General features: G+C 37.7%; 1 protein-coding gene across 3 annotated transcripts in view; it reads left to right on the top strand.

The window, feature by feature from the left end:
• The window catches only part of LOC100872781 (neural cell adhesion molecule 2), a 244,676-nt gene that overhangs the window by 177,252 nt on the left and 44,126 nt on the right, over positions 1-23,298 (top strand). For all 3 annotated transcript variants that reach the window (XM_086904330.1, XM_086904328.1, XM_086904329.1), the window contains exons 2-3: positions 1,493-1,625; positions 3,079-3,287. In XM_086904330.1, the coding sequence (XP_086760456.1) occupies positions 1,493-1,625; positions 3,079-3,287 (342 nt within the window). The remainder of the gene's footprint in view (positions 1-1,492; positions 1,626-3,078; positions 3,288-23,298) is intronic.

A 23,298-nucleotide genomic window follows, 5' to 3' on the forward strand; every position in this document is an offset into this window, starting at 1 on the left:
CTCGTTGGAAAGTTGACTCTAGGAATTTTCAACTGAACGACGAGATGGAATCTTTGAAAGATTAATGATCGTGCGGTAAAAAAAAAAAAAGAAAGAAAGAAAGAAGAAAGAAGATCGTGGAATTTGAAAAAAAAAAAAGTATTTTTCCGAGAGTTGTGGATTCCAAGTGACCGATACTTGAGCGATGCTTGAGAACGTTGAGTAATTGTCGGTGTTCGAAAACGGAGAGAGAGAGAGAGAGAGAGAGAATGCGAGAAATGGAAAAGTGAATGACTTGAAATATTTGAAAATTTGTAAAGTAAATGTATAAAGAAAATATCGATATCTTAACTTTCGATTATTTAATAAGTTATCGAAATCCTAATTTTTCGAAGACTACAATTTTTCGATACCCGCATTTCGAGTAACCGATTGAAATAACTATATAGACACCGCAGCGTTATATCGCCGTTGTATTTAACTCTCGAAGCAAAAATATAAATCGCGATTATTTTCACGAAAATCGTTCCCGGAGGACGATATTTCCTGGACCGATTCCCTGAATTTTGCATGTGCCCCACGGCACTCTCGCGCATAAACATGCAGGTGTGCATTACGGAGACGTTGCACGATTCGCTGCTTTCGAAGAAGACAGCCCATAAATCTTAAGTTCGTTCCTTGATCCGAAGTCGCGAAATATAAATCACTATTCAGAACAACGTGACTGACGTGCTTTCATCAGAATATTTCCAACTTTTCAACGCTACCTCTATATATAAAATACTATCCGATTGACACGAGTCCGACGTATGTTCGCAAATTGAAAAAAAAAAATCCTCGATATTACAAATAACTCCTTCGTTTCATCCAAAAATTTTTTCCCATTTCTCGTTTTTAGTTTAAACGATAATAATTAAAGTGATGCATACGCTATTCTGGTACTAAAATTAACTATGATATATATATATATATATTAATATACGTATCGTATGCAAATAATTAATCGAGGTATCGTTATAAAAATAATTAGTTATTGCGATTCGTATCTGGATCTTTTTTCAATTTTATGAAAATTTTCTAAATGAAACTGATTGCATATCTATTATCATTATCTCATTAAATAATACAATATATAGAGCGTATATGAAAACAAATCGATCTCGTTAATTGCCAATTTATCATGAAGATATATCAACAACAAATTATTAATCATCACGTTATACGTTATAATTTTAACACGTAATGTGACGAGTCGTGATAACGAATTACAAACTAATTTTCTTACATTCATAACAAAATTACGCGAGTCTAAAAGCTGTAAAGATCACATTATCCCATCATCATCCGTGCTGAATCATCAATCACACCGGTTCGATCGCTTATCCCAAAACTCAAAATCATCAAGTTTCGAAATATGAAATATCGATCGGCAAAATTAATTCGATGAAATATTTCAAAATCGATATTTCACGCGTGAAAAATCAATTTATTAACGAATTCCACTTTATTTCAGTCCCGATATCGCACATCGTGGCACTGGTCGGTGATCCTACGTACCTTCCGTGCGACATATCAACCACCCAGGAAGGAGACTCGGTGCACCTTGTGCTCTGGTACCGCGAGGACCTCGGTACGTCTGTCTACAGGTAAGAGGAGAACCAATTTGTACACGAGAGTGTTCCATAAAAACGTGGGAACGTCGGTTGACTCGATATTTCTCTCCAATTTCTAGCGATATTTGGAAAAACTTTCGTTTCGATTTTGTTCAGTCGAGTTATTAACTAAGAAACTAAGTCGAACTCCGTAACGCGCTGTCGATAAACAAATAAAGAAACAAGTTCGAGCGACACGTGTGGATGTGTAAAAAGTATATTTTTATCGAAAAAGAAATCACATCGGATTATATATCTTATTCGTTGCATACGAAACGAAGAAGCGCGCGTCGTTTTTTTACCTATCCACGATAAAAATTGTAACGCAAAATTAATCGAAATACGACAACGAGCGAAAGCAAAATTTAATACGCGTCGAACGAAGACTCGCGGCGAACTGAGGTTATTGCGAAGAAATTCGGTGTGTTGACATAGCGCGTGTCGACGATTGTTGACATTTCTTTGGATGGATTTTAAAATCGCTCGAGTTTCGAGAATTTTATCACCTCCGCGATTAATTGTACGTTTATCATCGTCGAATATGCTTGGATTATATTTCGACTGATTTTTTAAAAATTTCTAGTTTTTCAATTTATCGTTTTTTTTATATTTTTCAAATTGAAACGAAATTAAAGTTGTAGTGTGTAACTATAGTAAGATTATAACGCGAATTTTAAAAGGAAAAATTTATATTCAATCACAACACCCACGTATCCCCTTACATGCGAATTTTAAATATCTCCAAGGATTTTCTCAATGGATTTGATTTCTCTCCACATTTTTCTTTATAAAATTCTTTTTCTCTCGTACACATTCTTATTAAATTCATTATCCATATAATTAATTTTATAAATTTTATAATACGTATATATATATATAGTATAAAAAAATTATTTCATATGGAAAAAAGAATTTATATCGATGATTTATATTTATAAATCTCTTTTTATCGCGCCTCATATTCTCACACCTTACCTTTCAAACATCTTCGATTCTCTTTTTTTTACGAACATACCAACATCTTAAAAACGAGCAGTTTGCATTTAAAATCGTCTGATTTATATTCTCGATGCGGTTTAATTTATTCACTCGGGAAATACGTCTATCCGTTATCCGAGAATGGCATTCATTAAAATAATTATGATAAAATTCGTGCATCCCCCTCGTCTCAAACTTCTTATGAATCTGAATAGACTTTTTGAAAAGTTTTAAAATCATGTTCTAATTTGATAAAATTTATTTTCATACGAATATTTCATACGAAAAGAAGGAAATAAATGTAATTTGAACGAATCGTATCATAAATCATTTTCTGTTTCGTTTATTGATGAAAACTTCTTCTTCCATGTATCCATCATGTAACATTTACATAAATTTTTCTCATTGATATTATTTTCACGATGATCTCCAACTCATCTACTCTATTTATTGATTATCCTTGTTTCAGCGTCGATGCCCGAGATCGAGATTTCGGCATCGCCGAACGATGGTCGGACGACACGGTGTTCTCGAATCGAGCTTACTTCATGCCGGACAAGAAACCGGCCGAACTCGGGGTGGACCACATAAGGGAGGAGGACGCGGGTATCTACAGGTGTCGCGTCGATTTCCAGATCGGGCAAACGAGAAACTCCAAAGTCAATTTAACGGTGATAGGTGAGTGCTCTTCTTCTCCTTGCGGGACGAAATTTCATCCACGCTTTCAAACTGATGGAATTTTTTCAATATTTTCGATATTTCTCTGTGTATGAGTATAATTACGATATTGAATTAATTAATTTAGAAAAGTAAAAAGAAAGGATGTTTGAAAGTAGATATTAATAGATTGTCGAGCGTGAACGAGAGACGCAGCTTAATCTCGTCCGAGTTGATTCAATCTCGATAAAAATAAGGGATAAAGATTCAATAAGAGAATAAGAGAGCTTAATTCCTCTAAAAGATTCGCAAACCGTGTCATAATCCACTTCGATATTTAAAATCCATTTCCTCCTCCCGAAAAGAAGAAAAAGAATTAAAAAGAAACGTAGGAATTGAAACACGAGCCCCAACATCTGTTTATTCACGCGAGCGTCCCCCCAGAAACGCGGATGAATATTCGCCGACACATATTGTTTTCCAACGGCAAACAGAATTTCCTGTTTGCCGTATAGGCAATAAAAAGATTCGTCTGCTTTCGTCGAAAATCTATGGATAATCTACGGCCATCTCCAAAAAGACATCTCTGACGATCGAACGGACACGATCCAACATACTTTTAATACTTAAACGCAATGTTTAATTTAAATTATACTTCGAATACATACGGAGAAAAAAATAAACGTTAATTTCTACGTTAATTTCACTTGGATAATGAATTTCAATCTTATGCTTAAATTGCAAATAGCTCAATGTTCACTTTTATAAAACATTATACATAAAACCTTCTTTCTTTTTAAAATTTTTCATTTAAACCAGATGATTGAACTGCAAACCGCGTTGAACGTGGCGCGAAAGAGCATAGTAACAGATACTCCTCGTATCTAAAAATAAATCCTGGCTGCCACTTTTTCCAAAAATTTAAGAGACGCTCGATTCGACGTCCAAACAAGCTTTCTGCTCTTCTCTCGGTTAAATTCTTGGGGGGGGGGGGGGAAGGAAAATGGCGGCGTATCTCGCTATCGCTTTTGCGCCACGAGGCGAGCTTCTGTTGCGTTTTTCGTGGCGCACGCGACGACGAGAACGGAGGGGAATATATCAAGATGAAAACTATGCCAGCCACCGTTGGACAATGGCGTGTCGCGCCTCGTACCGGCATTCTCGAAGCGTTGCACGCGTTTTATCTGGGCGGAGGATCGCACAGGTTTCGAGCTTTTAACGCTCTAACCATGAACGGTGCAATTTATGCGAGAGGAATTCGTTTCAGAGTCGTGGAACAGCGCGCCACTCTTTTTTCGTTGTTCTCACGATGAAGAAGGGGTTGGTGGAACCTTCGACATTGAAAAGGATACGAGAGTTCAAGGTGACGCACTGTGAAGCGAATTGAGAATTTGTGGATGATAAAAGTGGTGAGATTTTGGTGGAGAGGTATTTTTACGATAGTGGATTTGAAGAGTGAAAAGTGCGTTGAAATTTGAAATTGTCAAACGTAGACTTATTTCACCAATCAAATTAAGATCACACTTTAATCGTATCGATTATGGTTCTTCGTTCTCTTAATTCTTCGATATCTTAAATATACGTATAGTAATTTAATAAGTATTTGCAGTTATGAGTATTAAATGATTTAACTACGTGATAAAGGTATATATAACATACTGCAGTAAAGATACGTATTGAGGTTGTAATTATTTTTATGTCTGATAGATACTTGGGTGAAAGTATTGTACGCAGAACAGATATTATATTTTTTATCGTATCGTTGCATTTGAAGAAGAACAATTCCATTTTAGTATTCGAAACAATTACCAATATGAAATCGACGAAAGATTATTCGCCGCTGTTAAATCTTCAATTTTGCATGTTGCGCGTGATACGACGATATTATTTTACTCTCGACTGTTTATTAACGAATATCCATTTCAATCGGGGTCACGTTTCGAATGAAATCGGTCAATAGTGAATCGAAATCGGACAATTAAAGCTTCCAATTCCAATGGAAGAGATGATAATATTTGTTTATAACGGTTTAGAATTTCACGCGCTAGAAAGAAAAGAAACTATTCACGCTTCATTTACGTTTGAATTAAAGGATTATTGATCGAATCCCTGCGATTATTGATCGAATGAAATTGGAATTCTGAAATACTTGGAAAACGAAAGGATAAAAAGAAAACTCGATTCTGAATAACAAGTATAACGAATAATCGAAATAATCCGAAAAAAAAAAAATATGATAGAGATCGTATTCCGAAATATCGCATATTCAATCGAAAGAAACAAATAAAAAATAAAATATTCTGTATTGAAAAACATAATCATAATTTTTCAACAACGAAACGACAAAGTAAAAAAGAATGTCAAAGTAAGAAAAGATCGAGAATCCGATTGAAAAGCACGGATGGAAATAAAATCTCTGGGAGAGTTTTAAAATATCGATCAGCGATGATCAACGATCTTTGGCACGGATATGATGTCTCGTCGACTTTAACGAGCAACTTCTCGGCCGATTTCGATTTTCTCTCTCCAACCTTCCAAGGAGATCCTCCGTTGGAACATGGTTTCCGGGAATCTTCGTTTCCAAGGAAGACGCGTCTCGTCTCGAGTGTTCCGCCATACTCCGTTCCACGATTTTTGCTTTGACTTTCATTTCCTGCGCCGCGACCGGATGCGAAGGGAATCGAAGCGAAGAAGGGCGGAATGTCACCGCCAGATCGATACGCGAGCTCTGTACGTGACGTGATTCGCGTCTCTTTGCCGTCAATCGCTTCCGATCGTTTTCCAACGAGCACCGGAGAATCGTTAGTCCTTCATTGCGACTATATTGTTTCACATGTGTGGCAAAGTTCAAATTCTTCGAATCGATCGTGGCTCGTACAAAGATACACGTTTTCCTTTTGATTTGGAAAAATTTTATCGTGCTGGATTGGAATCTTAATTCAAGTTAATTATGATAGATATTTGTACCGATGTATCTTAATTTTAATCGTAAAATTTAATCGTAAGCGAAACACTTTTCTCCAATAAGAAATGAAAAAGAAAAAGCTAAAAATCTTCTGTACTTAAAATTCAGAACGTTAATAAAAACGTTGACAAAATTGTCATATTTCGAATCCACTGAAATGACTATTAGCACGCAAGGAAATAAGAAAAAGAAACATTTCGTTCTGACAATAAGAAAAATCCGATATACGATAAAGAAATAAATCATTTCGGAGGAGGGACGTTAAACGAGCGACCCGGTAAAAATCGCCTTTATTCCCGAGAGTGTCTCTCCCGGGTACTACGTATCCCCAGTACCACATTCTTCTCCTTTTACGACCGTGGCACGTGTTTCTTTCGAAACCGCCGCGGCCACGGTCCATCTCGAACAGAATAAAATTCTCAAGACCTACCGCCTGCGTAAAAATCTCGCCTAGACCAGCCAAGAGTATTTCGCCCATCTCGAAACGGTTTTCCTTCCCCCTCCCCCCTTTGTTGTCACGACAGGATCTGTCGCGAAACGAGAGGAGGAAATAACATAACGTGGCTGGTGGCCATCTCGCGGACATTGGGAAAATAAAAGTGAGGGAAGGTCGAGTAGCTGTGTAGAAGTGGGGTGGTATGAATAAGAAGAGAAATGAAAAGGAGCAGCTGTTAAAAGGAAATGGACGGAGGGAAGAACCGCTATCAACTAGAAACAGGGAGGAGGGAAGAAAAAGAAGGGCGGACAAATAGGTCAAGAAGAGTATCAAAAGGGAGAGCGTGAGGGAGGAGGACACGAATGAAAAATGGGAGGACACGAGAGAAGGGTGGATGGATGTTGGGGAGGGAGGGGAGAACAAATAGGGCAAAACAATTGCCAAGAGGGGGGGAAGGTTAAGCGATGGGGGTGGGGTGGGCGTGTTATAATGAAAACGACCGGGTTGAAAAGGAAGGGGAGGGAAAAAAGAAAGAAAAATCCAATTAACAATCCCGTTCAAGAGTTATGGAGATGCCACCGGCCGAGAAATGTAGAACATTCTCTGTTGCCATTTTCCCTTCCTAACCCTCCCTTGGAATTTTTCCCCTGGGATAATTAGCTCCCCCTGCCCTTTCGCGCCAGATCATCCCCTTCTGCGCTCTTACTTCCTTTTAACCAGAGTCGCTGGTGTTGGTAAACCTTTTTTTCGGACGAACGCCAATTAACGTGCTTCCCTTCTCCTTTTCATCCAAACGCATCCTCCTTTTTCTCTCTCGAATCGAGCAAGTTTCCGGATCACACGTCGTAGAAACCGCGACATCGAAGCCTTTTCCGGTCGAAGATTTTTCAGAAGCCTTTCCGTTAACGCAACGAACGAAGCGTGACCAATGCAATTTCCTACCCTTCCCTTCGTTCCTGGAAACGTCGTTCCAACGTAAGTGGCGATAATTAAATTTCGTCGAGGGTATCGGAGGCGAGGATGAGGTGAAATTGAAATTTGACGGAGTGAAATTGAAAATGTTGGAAAAACGAAGGTGAAAGAGTGAGGGGTGTACACGGGAACAAGTTGTTTTTGAAGTAAATAAAAGTCGAGTGAGGAACGAGAGAATATCTCTCGCGCCTTCTAATTGAGAAATTAAGAGGGAGAGCAGCAAGAAGGCAGCAAGTTTTTCCAGTTGAAATACGCGACGGGTTGATCAATTCGCGTATTATTCAAATTATTCACGATCGATGCTAAATTAATTTTCACAAGATTCCGATCGTTGTTTCTGACCTTTGTCAACGGGCTTAAGCCGGATAGAGGGCGCACCTCCTCCTTTGTGCACCTTTGAGCATTCCAAACTTGGCCCAACGTTTCTCCCAAACTCCTTCCGTGCGCGGCCTCGCTTCTGCATCGCCCTTTGTGATGCGACCTTTGTTCAAATTCAAACGCCTACGACGTACACGTTGTCCTTAAGTTTGTCTTGAAATTCGCGCGAAACAGTTCTCGGTGAGAGATCGAGGAAGATCGTGCCGAAGAATTCGAACTCTTCGACCGAAGAAAGAAATGTCTCCTCGATTAACTTTCCATTCTATTCGGAGAGGAAAGAATGGATGGACAAATGCGGCGGACAAAGAGTGCATTCTCTTCGATTCGATACAAGATCGCGTGTTAAACGAGAGGAGATCCGGGTGGCGAAGAAACTTTTTATGAACGCGGCCGACGATTTTTAAACGAGAGAAAAAGAGTACGTAAGGCTCCGGTTCACGAAGGATCCGGTTTCACGGAGCATGAATTTTTATTAAACTTTAAAGTTTCATAGTTTCACTGGCTATGCATAGGGGATGAAAAGGAATGGCGCGGGATACTGGGAATCGTTTAAACGGGAACGATGAATATACATACAAGCCGGCCGAAGGATCGTGTGTCTTCCTCTCGCTGTTCGAATCTTTTCTTTTCTTTCATCGTATCCACGCTTGATAAATATTTATCGCATTTACGTCTCATTATCGAATATCATACTCGATCGAGTTTTATATTATTAAATATAAAATTATACGATATCTTATAATTATATAATTATCACATTAATTATGTAAATATCGATTGTGTTTAATGCCTCGAACATTGTTCTACATCTAGTGAACATCGCCTTTGAGATTTCGTATATTGTCGATTATAATTGTAGACACGTAAATTGTAGTTGTAAATTGTAATTGTCCATTTTTTTTTTAAACAGAAATTGCTAGAAACAATCTAACAGAACGTCAACAATTTAACATAATCAAAAATTTGAAAATTTCCCGATTTTACAAAATCCTTCCATCCAATTAACACCCTTCACCCTTTGATGAATTCTATTTCGCAGAAGAACAGAATCCATTCACGAAAGAAAGGAAGAAAAAAAAGAAACTGCAACTCGACCGAAGAAAACCAACCAAGGATCCTTTTATCGAGCCCACCTTCTTCCTTAGATTTCCTTTACCGTTGTATTCTCTGGAACAAAGAAATGGCGTCCAACGAATACGGATAAGTTTCACGAATTTTTCATCGAGCACGCGAATCGAATACCAAGCCGCGTCGTGATTTCTGCTGGGAATACCTGCACCTGCAGATATCATTCTGACAATAATTTCTTCGCCGATGCACGGTGGCCAAGATTGCTCGAGGAGACACCCTCTTCCTTTCCTGGTCACGTGGATGGCGTTTTCCGTGGAACACGACGTTTTTAAACCAACCTCTCGCAATAAGGCTCGACGTCGCGAGAAAACGCGAGAAAAGAGAGGCGAGCGGGGCACGAACGATTCTTTAAAGACGATCGGATCTTACTTTAATAGATTTCCGAGTTCCCGCGGTGAATTAAAGTTATTTCTTCGAAGTTTCCACTCCGGTGGCTCGGGCGAGGAACAAAAAAGGCGGGCGACGTGCCGGTCCGGGATTCTATAAAACCGAACCACCCCCTCCCCCTTAGCCTGAAACTTCGCTACAAGAGGCGCCATTTGTCGCCTCGAATTCTCACTTGTCGCACGATCGTAGGAAAATCGAAGGGTTGGAGTGTTGAAGGAGATGTAAAAATAGTTGTTGAATTAATCTTTCGATGGAATTTTTTTTTATCGTTTTATTCGTTTCTTCTTTTTTCTTTTTTTGACTTCGAAGGGAGAGCGAGGCTATTGCGGAGGAATTTCGGAGGATGTCGAAGAGAGCGGATGTTGTAGATTTCCGATTGGCGAGAAATTTCATTAGAGAGGGCGAAATGATCGAGAAATCCTTGTTTTCCGTCTGACTTGAATCGATGCTCGCGAGAGAGAGAGAGTTGATGGGAGGAGAAAAGAGATTGCCGCAGAAATTGGAGAAAAACCGAGAGGATATAAGTGGAACAAATTGTGGAAGATTGTACTGTCGAACGACGTTAACTCGAACAAACGAGGATAAACTATTTACACTTATAAGATTCGTATGAAACGTCTATCTTGAAATTTAGGTCGAGAAAATATGGCTTGTTCGAATTACCTGTTGGAAATAATCGTTCCGATCGTCGAATTACAATATTGAAGAATTTAAAGTCCATCGTAAACTTAAATGGATAGACGTTTTCTTGCTTTCATTCTTTGTCTAATAATTAAAACATCACATTTCATTTCAAAATTAAATTAATAAAATTCGATTGGCAAGATGGAACATAAGGATTGCACGTTCAGCCACAATATCTCGCGAATAAAAGAGGAAAGGAAAGCGTTTCGCCTTTCGTCAAAGTTGCTGACTATTGGATGGCTAGCCTCGTTCCACCCAGTTTCTTTAGAAACTCGCTAGAATTCAATATCGTTTTGGCTATCTAGGACTTTCGTAGCGCGAAACTATACCGTGGTTAACGATAGAGGGTCGTGCGAGAGAAAATGGAGCAGAAAAACGAAGCCAAAGGAAAGAGGAGAAAATTCTCTCTCTCTCTCTCTCTGTTTACGAATTTCGATAAAAAAAGAAAAGAAGAAGAAGAAAAAGAAGAAGAAGAAGAAGAAGAAAAAGGATGAAACGCTATTTAACCAGACGTTGCTTAAATCTATCCTTTAGAGCTCTTGTCGGCTGAGAGCTTTTGTCGGAATGAAAAATTCTATGGCGCGAATTATACGGCGCGAATGGAAAAATTGGAAGGATGGGCGAGCGTTTTGGACAGTGAGACACCATTTATCTTTCGGGATCTTCTGTTAGAGCTAACGAAAACACTTTGGTTGGATCGGTTTTTCCAGCCAATCGACTACGTTGCATCTACCACTCTCGAGAAGTTGAAATTTTCTCGAGAGTGTTATTATCTCCGGATTGAAGTTGAGAAATTTCGATCCGTCACGAATTGAATCTATCATAAGAGTTTCGCACTTCCACACTTGTTGTAATTTCGTTATAAAAACACCGTTATCCTGAATTTCGTCTATCCCGAATTATAATATATTTGTTTGGGAATCTTAATTTTTTTAAAATCCCTGCTACGAATCGATCGATAAAATGAATTTTTCTTCGATAAACGAGAGAAACTTAAATAATGGATTTCTCGTCAATTTCCAAAAATTAATCACTCACCGACCAAACAACGATCTTAGAAATCCGTAATCCTCCTGTAGCTCGATCAAATGGAATGTTTCGAACGGATGTCGAGAAACATCCCGAGGCCAGGTGGAGGAACGAGCGGGGAAACAAAAATAGCTTTTACCATCGGCCTCGAAATATCCCCAACGGGGGATCTCTCCCATCGTGCTGTTGATTTCCGGCGGAAATGTAAATTTCCCTCGATATTAACCTCGTCGAATTTTCCATCAGTTCGATGCCCCGGGAATAGTAGGAGAGTCGCGACACGTCCACCCAGTCGTTTCATAGCAGACCTCGCCTCGCGTTAGAAACAACGGAACCAGAGCTGCGTAAATCCTTTGGAAACCGTCCACCAAGAGAGGAGATCTCCTCGCTTTATTGGATGCTTCGGGTAAACCCTGGCAATTGACCGGAAGCGAGAGTCCAATCGAACGTGGCCGATCTTGAAGGTGAGCTTGATTACTGTGCTCCGCTGGGTGCCGTCCAATCGGCACTCTAGACCCTCTTTTTCTTTTTTTTTCTTTTTCGTTTTACTTTTTTTTTTTTTTTCCCTTTATCGCTACGCGAATCTTATCTCACACGGAGAGAAATTGATGGCTGGGCCGAGGAGAAGCGACGTTGGGGAGTGTTGGAGAGATGGAGTAACAGGTACGATTACGGTCGGGAGGTTTACGGTATTGATTTTGGTTCGATTAGTCTTATAGAGTGGTCGATTAATCTGTGACGGAGGTAGGATCACGCGTGTTGCGAGTTGCGGGTTCGAGTCTGATGGTGGAAGGTTTGAATATTGTACGAGCACTTCGAGGAAAATACAAATATATATGTACTAAGACGAATAGATATTTGAATTTAAATGATATTTTTCACTTTATCATTATGAAAGATATTAAGATCGAACGTTAATTTATGTAGATTTTTTTAATTTTTCATCTGATACGTCTGTCTTAATAATGATATATGTGTGTTAGTTAACTTTTAATGTTAGCTTCAAAGAATCAGATCAAGTTGCCGCGCACTAAAAATCGTTTTATAATTAAAAAAAAATTGGGAGATTCTTGGGGGAACAATAACGATCGTTCCAACGAGTTTCGTTTTCGTAATATCTACTAATAAACGAGTGAGTGAGTAGAGATAAACATTTCACGAATCGTGGTAAAAATTGGCGAGAACGTAAAAGGAAGTAGAGCGACAATGAAGCGGATTAAACGATTTAAGAGGGTTTTTTCTCGCACACTTTCCACTTTGAGTTACGATAATTACTCGAACAAATACGGTCTATCTTCTTTTCGTGGGAATCTCCGGTTTTCGTTGTTAATCTGACGACGTTGTGATAGCCGTAAAAAGGTTCGCTCGGTCACATTTAATGAACTCCTTTTGTATTTTGAATTGTATATATAGAAATTAAAACCAGGCTTTCTTTTCGAGTTTTTTTTTTTTTTTTTGATACGATTCTTACTTTCCTTAACTCTTTGATACAAAAAATTGCTTCTATCTTCATTTCTTTTCTTTTCTCTTTAGAAAATTCGCTCGAGGCTATCTCTTGTAAATTACCATTAAATTATTAAAATGTTTATAAAAATTGTTACGATTCTAAAGCTGAATTACGTAGCTTTGTATATCGTAAATTATTCACGATTATTTATTTTAATCGGATTTAAATCTACTTTGAATACAACATATCCTTTGTTCGCCATGGAAAAATATAATATTCCTCTCTGTTCAACGTTTCATTGAGATTAAAATTCGAGATCGAGCTCGCCGAAATTTGTCATTGATACTCGGTGCAATTAACGAAGTTATTGGATAGGATATACTGTTCTATACGATATTATAATCCGCCCGATAAAATATCTAACCCGATTCCATTCGAAAGTTTCCCGAATGAAATTCACCACCCTCGAATTCGAAGCCTTAAAGCCGAATTGTTCTCCCGAAAAGTAATTGATCTAGATTTCCTCTAGCTCGTACCTTTCCTGCGAACTTTTAATAGTATTTTATCGGAAGATATACATCCAGGAACGGTATGATCCCAAACGGGCTTCGCGCGAAATTTAACCGATCGAATCTTGTATTCTATCTATCCATATAACTGTATGAAAGTTCGCACACATTGATATCCATTTTTTATCTTTTTATATCAGGTTTTTTTAAAACTTACTTCAATCTCTATGTTTTCGTTCCTTTTCTTATTTAATACATTTTTATTATTAATATTTTTTAGATTTTTCCAATTTCTATCTTTTATCTCTTTTTTATATACTTTGTTTATAATATTTTTTCGCTTTTATAAAGTTTCGTTTTGTACAGTTTTTTCCTTCGACTTTTTATATCCTTTCTATATTCTTTAAATTTTTCAGAATTCGTTTTATTATTCTTTTTCGTGGCTTTTTCTAATTTTTTTTTCTTGAATTTATTGTTATTTTTATCACATATTTGTGAAATTTTCAAATTTTCAACTTTTTCTGGTATTTTTTATTTGATCGTTTATCTATCTTCACATTTATTTTTTTAATACATCCATTATATGTCTTCTTTTTAAATAAGTATATTAAAAAGCAATACAAACACACTTTCATAAATATTAATTCCCAGTACAATTTTTATCGATGGACTCTTTAAAAGTGAAACTTATTATAGCGTTAATAATATACTAAATATTTAATAATATCGAAAGAAATTTTTAAATTTCGAATTGATCTCAGAAATTAGTAGTTAATTGGATTTTGATAAAAATTTCGAAGAAAAATTTCGTTTTGAACCCAGGTCAAACGGAGTGGTAATCGGCATCGGAAACCACTTTGCTACCAAAGCCATTCGACGGGAATTTCTTATTTTTTATATTTCTTCTTCACAACCCAAGTATCCTCTATCAACCTAATATGAACTATCAAGCATTTTCACAATTGAATTAATAACTCTTTATCAAATAAAATATATCACATATATTTCTTAACAGTTTCTTAACAGAAAAAAAATTAATTCTATAATAAACAAAATGTTCCACTCGTTATTATTATACGCTTAATTTTCCAAAATTCAATATAAATTTCATTCATCAAAGCGATCTCAACTAAATCTAACTAGATCTCAAACTAGATCGTACCCTAATTCCATCCTCTTCGATTAAACGAGAAAAATAAACGAAAATTCGTATTGATAGCAACGTTTTAGTAATCGTGTTGCACGACACCGTGTACAATTGAGTCGCTCAAAGACACGGACGAAACACGATTGCGAACGCAATCAAGTTTTTGCATACACAGACGGTTGTTCACGCGGCGTTATTTGCCGAACAATCGTGCTGTCGCGAAATGTGGGACGGGGACAAGATGGATGCAGTTAATTACCACGGTTTTAGCGAGCGACAATTTGTTCCGTGGAACGGAATGCAATAACTGAAACGTTTCCGGCCATCTTATCGCGGTCGCTGGAATTTTGACCGCGAGAGTTCTTGCGTGCTCCACGAAACGTTGCTGTCGCAATTGTAAGACGTGTATTCCTTCGTTCCGCGTCACGTGTAACGCGTGAAATCCGTCTGGAGAATGAAGATGGAAAGGATGGAACGAGGAAAAAAAAAAAAAAGAAAAAGAAGAAAGCTCGGAAAAGAAGCTGTTTATTCAGCCGCGTGTTTATTCAACGCTTTGTTCCGCGCGTCGCACACGGACAATGGCCCGTGTCAACGTTCCAGTATGGAAGCAAGGGAATAATGATGTTCACGGGAGAGGAAAGAAAGAGGGATAGCGGGGAAAAAAGGAGAGAAATTATCGTAAGTAATAATAACGGGAACGCAATTAAACATTCTTCGTCGTTCTGAAACGGAATCTAAGAGGTATCTAAAGAGACATTCGTTCCCACTGATTTTAAGTATTCTCTGATCTGTATAGAGAGACTTTTTCATCTCTTTGTATTATTCATTGTATTATTCGACGCTATAAAACTGAACATCAAAATTATAAGTTATAATACAAAGAATAGACTTCGTTCAAGAATTTCATTTTAATAAATTAGATTCGAATTAAACTTCTTTTAAAATTGAAATTTGACTTTCGTGATGAAAGATTCGAATCCGTGATGTGTGACCCCCGGAGCCGGGGTCCACGCATCTTTCGTCACGGAACTGTTTCAATTCTTGTCTTGTATTTACGACAACGATGATCATACTCTAATCAAACGATCAAACGACTCGTTATAATTTAAAATTACAACATTAATCATAAAGTTGAAACGAATAATTTTTCTCTTTTTTGTTATATCGATTGTTAAATTACGAAGCAAATGTCTGACACTTGATGAATGTTAGCTAACGGATCGATACTCCAAACGGGATTAAATCCACCGTCAAATAAGTCTTAGTAGTTGGGACAGGATCCATCACAACGCCCTGGGATTTCGTGGTAAAGTAATAATGCTACAGGCTACGACGATGCTGTAACTCGAAGCACGTGTGAGTGAAAAGGCAACAATCGACAGGGGTGGTAAAAGGAATTGCAGCTTCCATTCTAAACATTGACCTAAAACACTTATCTGGCTCGATCGATGGAGTTAATCCTTTCGTTCTTCCGGGTAACGAGGAAAGTGTCAAGGATTCTGTCGAAAATCAAGCAATCCTGAGAACGTGACGATGGTCTCGTACAATTCGTAATTAATCTCGAATATTTCTAATTCTTTTCTTTTCTTTTTTTTTTTTTTTATTCATTCAGCAACGATATATTGTATTCACATTTGTCAAAAAAGTGATCGTTGTAACCATCACGAAATAAAGAGATCCTTAAAAGTGAAATTATTTTCGTGTAAAACATAGAACGAAGAGATATACAGATCAGAAATAGTTCGATCCATTAATTCGAAAAACGAATTGCGGGTTTAGCAGACAGGAGGAATCGCATTATCAGCCGGCTACCACAATTCGTGCAATTAACGAAATAAGGATTTAACGTTGTTATCCTACCAAAGGCCGAATCGCGTTCGCTAATTAGTTACCAACTCTGAAGGAAGCGTAATTAACGTAATTGCGGATTATCGGATCTTTCCTCTTCGATGTTTTCCACCTCGATAATACCTTCATATCCTACCAATTGATTCATCCTAGAATTATCATCTGGATTCGAGGAATCGATTCGATCGTAAAGCAACAAGCAAACATCGAATCCTAGACACGCTTTCATCTCTATCTATTCGTTTAAAACGAGAAATTTAAATTTAATTTTCCGTCCTGTTTGCGAATTCGATAAGATTTCCAAGAGGGATATACCAAAACCCTGACGAAGTTTTCCTTCATTTTCCTCCCTCTTTGATGTCTCGAACTTTACTCGAACCTTTTAAATCGGTTAAAATACGCAATGAAGATACATAGGGAACGAATAATAAAAAAAAAAAAAGAAATCCATCTTCCATAGCGAACGAATTTCCCGTATACAGACTATATATAAGGAAAATGGATTTACCATGCTAAAATCTCGGTACACTCCATCAAAAGTTACGGGGGAACACTTTTCGTAGTTTCGAGCCCTAAGTTTCCAGGCCTATCTCGTGCTTAAAAGCGCGACATTGTTCGACTAACAAAACAGGTATTTCCATGTCTGGATGGAAGGACGCGTGGTAAATTACAGTCCAATGCCTGACAGAGTGTTACCTGGCGGGGCACGGAGTGAACACAGAGAGGCCTCAGCCACGGTTTAAAAGGCACCGATTTTCACTTCGATAAGAGGTGAATAATTCCACACAATACTGGAGCAAGAGAGAGATCTCCTTTCTGCTACGAACTAGTCTATCAAAACTCGCGGAAAACTTGGCCAACCCTTCGCTAATGAGTTTCTCCCTCCCCCTCCCTCCCTCCGTGTATAGCTAGACTTATCCCACCCTCTGTACAAGGGAGTTACAAAGCTATCGAGACATTCCACGGAATCCAGGCCACGGCGAGCTATTGGCAAACGGTGGGGGAGGGGGAACAGAGAACGAACAAAGATGCGAACGTCAGCGCGTCTATCGGCAGCGACCGCAAAGAGACGTCTTGTTGTCCGCAAATTAGAGCACGCGGCTCGTTTTGCTCTACAATTCTCTCTCTCTCTTTCTCTCTTTCTCTCTCTTTCGAAAGTTGATTCTTTAAAAGCAAAAAAAAAAAAAAAAAAAGAAAGTAGGAAAGAAAAGAGAGGAAGGGGAAACGGGTTCGTCCTTTGGAGATCCTTTTGTGAGTCTTGAACGCGATAAACTTTCGAGGGAGGATCGAATGTACGGTGTTAACGTTGTAACTATGAAATGTCTTGGGAAGGAAGTTTGGGAAGGAAAGGTTCTCGAGATTCTCTCTCGTTCTTGGATCACTTTTGCTCGATAAGAGAGATTCTTTTAAGGGAGGGATTCCTCTTCCACGGTGTAGCTCCTCGGTCGAGCGTTAAAAGAATTGTAAAAAATTTAAGGCCCCTCTTACTTTGCGAGAGACTTATTTTTACGTCGGAGAGATTAACCTTTTGTTAGTCGTCGGATGTATATATATATATATATATTGGATGCATAAAAAAGATCGTAAAATCTGTTAATAGTCGGGATAATCGCGTGAATCGAGATGAGAAGAGGAATGATGTAAATTGATGGAAGAAGTTTCGATTATATTGGCAGAGATTCTTTTTTTTTCTTTTCTATAAATTTACATACTTACAAATAAACGAACGTTTTATATTTTATATTACAATATCCCTCGTAATAATTTTTCAATAAACCTCATGTAATATCGGCGATTAATGTTTTAATACAGAATCGATATAATTTATATGAAAAATATATATCGAAGCGAAAAATTATTTCATCCCCTTGTTTTCCAATATATTTATAAATAATAATTAATTTCTTCGAGTGTTGTGTTTTTTTTACGATGTACATTCCTGTTCGTGCAGGACAGGATTTATTTATTACGAAATATTTTTCCATTATCCGTAATGCGCGCGAGATACATTGATCACAAATCGTTATCGTTTTTATTTTTTTTTTTTTCGTTTCATGTATAAAATAAAACGAAATTTATAATTCGCAATTTTTTTTATCCCTTTGACACGAGCCTTGTACACACCTTGTCTGATAAGATACCGTCTCGTTCGTCCGATCCAGATATACGGACACATCGATTATCCGATCGCATAGCCGGGCAAAAAGATTCTATTAGTTATCCGATTTTATATCGGGCCATATCATTCTGCCTGGCCGTGCACCAGGGTTATTCCACTCCCATAACCGTATCCTAGAATCATATTACTTTCCCCTGGCCGTGTATCCGACCGGTTATACCACTTGCTCGCCTACGTGTACTACGGGATCATACTACTTATTTTGACCGTGCGCGCAGAGTTATTCCACTTATCTGGCCGTGTAGCAGGTTATTCCACTTGTCCAACCGTGTGCCGGGATTATACACCCTCGTCTGACCAAAGCGTGACCTATTTCCCTTGGCCAACCGCATATATATATATATATATATCGATCTTCTCCCTATCTCAACAACCTATTATACACGAGACACGTATTCCTTTTTCCTGGATAAATTCCAAATATTTCACAGTTTCCCACCTCTCCCGTGTGTGTTCACCATCACCATACCGCGAATAAAAAGGGAAATATTAATGTTACTTACTGCGCGACGTGTATCGATCGGAGGAGGTGCGAGTGTTGCATTTCGTTTCGAACGAAAACCGATTCGTTTTTATTTCGAGAAAAGAGAAGAAAAAACAATCCCGGTAAATACTAAAAAAAAGAAGAGGATGGAGGTTGTTCGTGACGTAGATTATTTTTTACGAGATACAAAATTCTGCTCGCAAACGTGACATTATTGCCGCGGTATTATGGTAGGAAAAAATGTCACGTGTTTTTTCCTTTTTTTTTTTTTTTTTTTACTTACACCATTGTATCATACTTTTATCAATCCAAAAAAAAAAAAAAAAAAGGATATTATTTCTACGATTTTTCTTGATCGTTATGGAAGCCATGTGTGCGTCGTTGAAACTAAGAAGAATGCTCGAAATAAAAAAATGTTTTCTCGATATATGACGAATGAAAAATATCTTTTTTTTTTCCTACGAAAGCCACGTCCCTGTTGGATATACAATACGCTTTCGAGATACAAAGCTGCATTGATAGTCGACCCGTGACGTTCGCCGCGAAACGCATAAATACCTTTGTAACTCCATGCAAAGATGCCACAATCCCATCGTGTGTCTCCTCCTCTCTTGATGCGAGACCTGTACGAACTTTTGCTCGTTCAAAGTGTTCCACAGAGAACAACGTTGTTCCAAGAATTGTTTCGAGAATTGATAATAATCGCTTTGAATATTCCTCGTAGATATATATAGTGTATTGGCTAAATATTTTCGTTACTTCGGGATATAATAAAAAAAAATGTAAAAACTTCTGTCTATAAAACTCGTTCTGAATAATCAGAGTTTACAATTGTTGAAATGTTGTTGTTGCAGCGCGGCTGATGGTTACAGATCGCGTCTGTATCCAGTCGTATAATAGTCGTGTTTTTCCGTTTTGTTGCCTTTGAAATTTCCATCCGGATAACCGAGCCGGGCTGAAAGAAACGCGGTGAAATCTTTCTTGGGCAGCGATAAACTGTAAACAACTTTTAGTCAATCTCGGTATCCCAGGGACCCTTTGGAGGAAGAAAAAGCAATTTTGCTTAAAGTTCGAAGCGTTTTCGCGGGGTCGACTCGATCCTCGACAGTCAGGATAGTCAGGCTGTCTGTGTGCATGGAAACTACTTGGAACTAACTTTGGGCAAACAATTTTTAAAGAAACGCCGACAAATAAGATCCTTTCATCGTCCTAATTTCGGTCTTAAGGAACCGTAACTTCCAACGATTCTTTCACACGCAAAATGCGCTCTGATACCTTTCCACGTCCAATCTTAAAGCCTCGTTGTTCTAATCGCGACGTTTTAATTAATGTCTTCGTCCTTTTTTGACTCGCATTCAATCTTTCTTAATCGAATTACTGCCATTATTGCTTTTTTCTTTCAAGCGAAATTGCATCCAATCTTCAAAATTTTTTATTCTACGATTATCGAATGATTATCGTTAATTTTTGTCGATTATATCTGTATAAAATATCTTGGTGGTAAAGCATATAATACGAATGGAAAATCGTAAGATTTGCCGAAATAAAATCCAAACTTGGACCCAGAATATATAAAATCTATGATGCACACCGAATATAAGACCGCAAAGGATTAATTTTTATTAAAACTATAAAACTTCTCGTCTTTCTTTTTTCTCGAACCTGTTTAATTCAAAAATTTCAACTTCTCCCTTAAAATGCAAATTATCAAGCCGCTCCTATAGCATATTAATAATTTCATCATCAATTAAAATTTAGACTTCAAATTAGTTGTTAAAAAGAATTTTAATAACATCTATTTATATTCTTCGTAGATGACGAAACTCCGATCGGCCAATGATTCAAAAATTGCAAAGATCTGAACATCTTCGTAAGAAATATGAGAGATCGATTAAGAGGGAGTTGCTGGCGACAGTTTAAAGGCCGTCTGATTCAATTATACGAGATCACACGGCTGCGATTGAACGAATTTCACGCGATTTGGATGATCCGCGCGATCGAATCCAAGCCGATCCAATTCATCCCCGGTTGAATTTACTTGAACGACACCGAAGGAGGGATTAATCTAATCCGGCCGATTGGTTATGAGACTTATCGCGCCACTCCCACGTTTCGCAACACGCTCATTTGCATATTCGCGAGCGACTCGGCTCGTGTTTCAAATATTAAGCTTACGTTCGCTTTATACAACTTTGGCCAACGTTATTATCGTACCCCTTATTCGTGTAACGATCTTTCGATCCGGACAAACTTTACCTGTAAAATATCGTGTTTCTATTAAAACAAACTTGGAAATTCGAAGCTTTCGAGGGAGGGGAGGTTCGTTGCTCGTTAAACTGTTTTTATATATTCCATAGGAAATCGTAATTTTTCGATTCGACGATTCGAATATTTGTTGTTATCTCGAGAGTTGATAATGATTCTTAGAAATCTGGAACGAAAAATTGGAATCCTTTTTGAAAAGTATCTCTTTTGAGATTACTTCGACTGATGTAAAAAAACTAATAACCGATAGATATAAATGATGAACGAATGAACAAACTGGTAAGCAAATAAGATAAAACTCTAAGAATAGAATTGTAAATATTTTCATGTTCTATTCTTTGAATAGATATTCGTCGATTCACAGAATTTGGTGTGTCAAAACGCATAAGAAACGCAGGCAAAAACTCATATCGCTCGATTTGGAAAATGGTGTGTATCCAATCGTACATTCCACGAGTATAGAAAGATAGAATGCAGTTATAAGGAGATTTATCTTTCCATTTAATTACGTTACGTTATCCTCGGACAGGGAGTTAATTCACATTGATACTCGAACATCGATTTTCTGTTTAATCTCGATAAATCTCTCGAGCAGAATGTTCGAGAGAGAGAGAGGCAAGAAAATAGTGGCGATTTTCCTTTCTTCTCGAAAATTTTATCACACTTGACATGTATTCCATATATCCAGAATCGAAAAGTAGATCTCTCAACAATCTTATCCCGAGAAGAAAGGAAAGGAGACACCTATGAGCCTCTGAATGCCTTGTTCGATGTGTAACAAGGTCGATGTTTCGACGAGTTTATTTTCTATTGTCATTTTCTATTGTTGACCAATGAAAGATAGATCGAGATGAAATAATAATGGAACGAGTCCTTATTAATGTAAAACACTTGAAAAATGATTATTAAAATATTTGAATTAAGATATTATTGGAAATAATCGTTTATTTGAATAGACAAATGTCATTATTTCTTAAATTAATTATTGTGATTTAAAAGAATTTTATATGCTAGGATATCTTTTTTAAAAGCATTATAAGATTGTACAATTTTCGAAATCGATAATCAAGAATTAATTAATCCATCAATGAGTAGACAGTTCGTTGTCTTAGCCGATCGATACGTGCCACTTTTCCCTTCGCATTTCTGAAAATATAACGGAACGTGAGCGGAATAGTTAATGAAAAAAAACGTGATGGAATATCAATAGAAATATCGGTATTGATGGGCTATGTGTTTCGCGAATAAATGAATTCGAACGGTGGAGTGCTCCTATCGAAGATATCGAAATCATTCGTGGCCTTCCAAGCATCCGCGATACGCGTTCCATGAATATTTCAACTGGTCGAGACGACAAACAAAATAACACAATTGTATATCTCTCATTTTTAGAGATATCTCTGTCGAAAAAGTCATCCAATCATTTGATGTTCAGTAAAAAAAAAAAGTAATTGGTTTCTTCGTTTCCATGAGATTTTACACATCTTGAAAATTATTTTAATTAATTTCCGTTACGTATAAAATTTTCACTTTAAATTTCCTTTGCAATATTTAAATGGGACCCCTTCCTTCCATGTAAGAAAAATTCATTTATCCAGTATAGTACAGTGAATCATGAAATTTATTCAAAGAATTTTAAATCAACCATTCGAAAGATTCACTTAAAATATTTTGATCCTCCAAAAAAATACCATCCATCCAAAATTCCATCGTTCCAAATTACATTTAAATCGCGTCAAAATCACACGACTCATAAAGATATTCAACATGGCTGGATACTTTCCAAGACATCGCTTTAATCCTTCGAATATCGTTCGTAACAGACACCCAAATCCTCGCGGTATCTTTTCGCGGAGAGCAGAATCTTCGCAAAATTCGCGGCGCTGTGTTGAATTAACTTCTCCCCGGACGAAGCCCCGAGGAAGAGTAAGATTCTTGCACCGTGTGTCCCATTTTAGCTCGAGATTCGTTCACACCCTATTTCCCTTTCACGGACGAGAGAAGAATCCAAGAGTCTCGTCCGACTCGTCTGAACCAACACCAACTCTCGACTCTCGACGAAATCTTGTCTGAGACCTTTCCAGATCGGCCGAAAGGAGAAGGAGGAAGGGAAGATCGGGTGTCCCGATCTCACCCTCCGCTACGAGCCATCGAAAATGTAAAAGATTACC

This window comes from Apis florea, unplaced genomic scaffold (genome assembly GCF_048593485.1).
Source record: "Apis florea isolate Af1SG1 unplaced genomic scaffold, ASM4859348v1 contig_2350_pilon, whole genome shotgun sequence".
In the NCBI taxonomy this organism is placed as follows: Eukaryota; Metazoa; Arthropoda; class Insecta; order Hymenoptera; family Apidae; genus Apis; species Apis florea.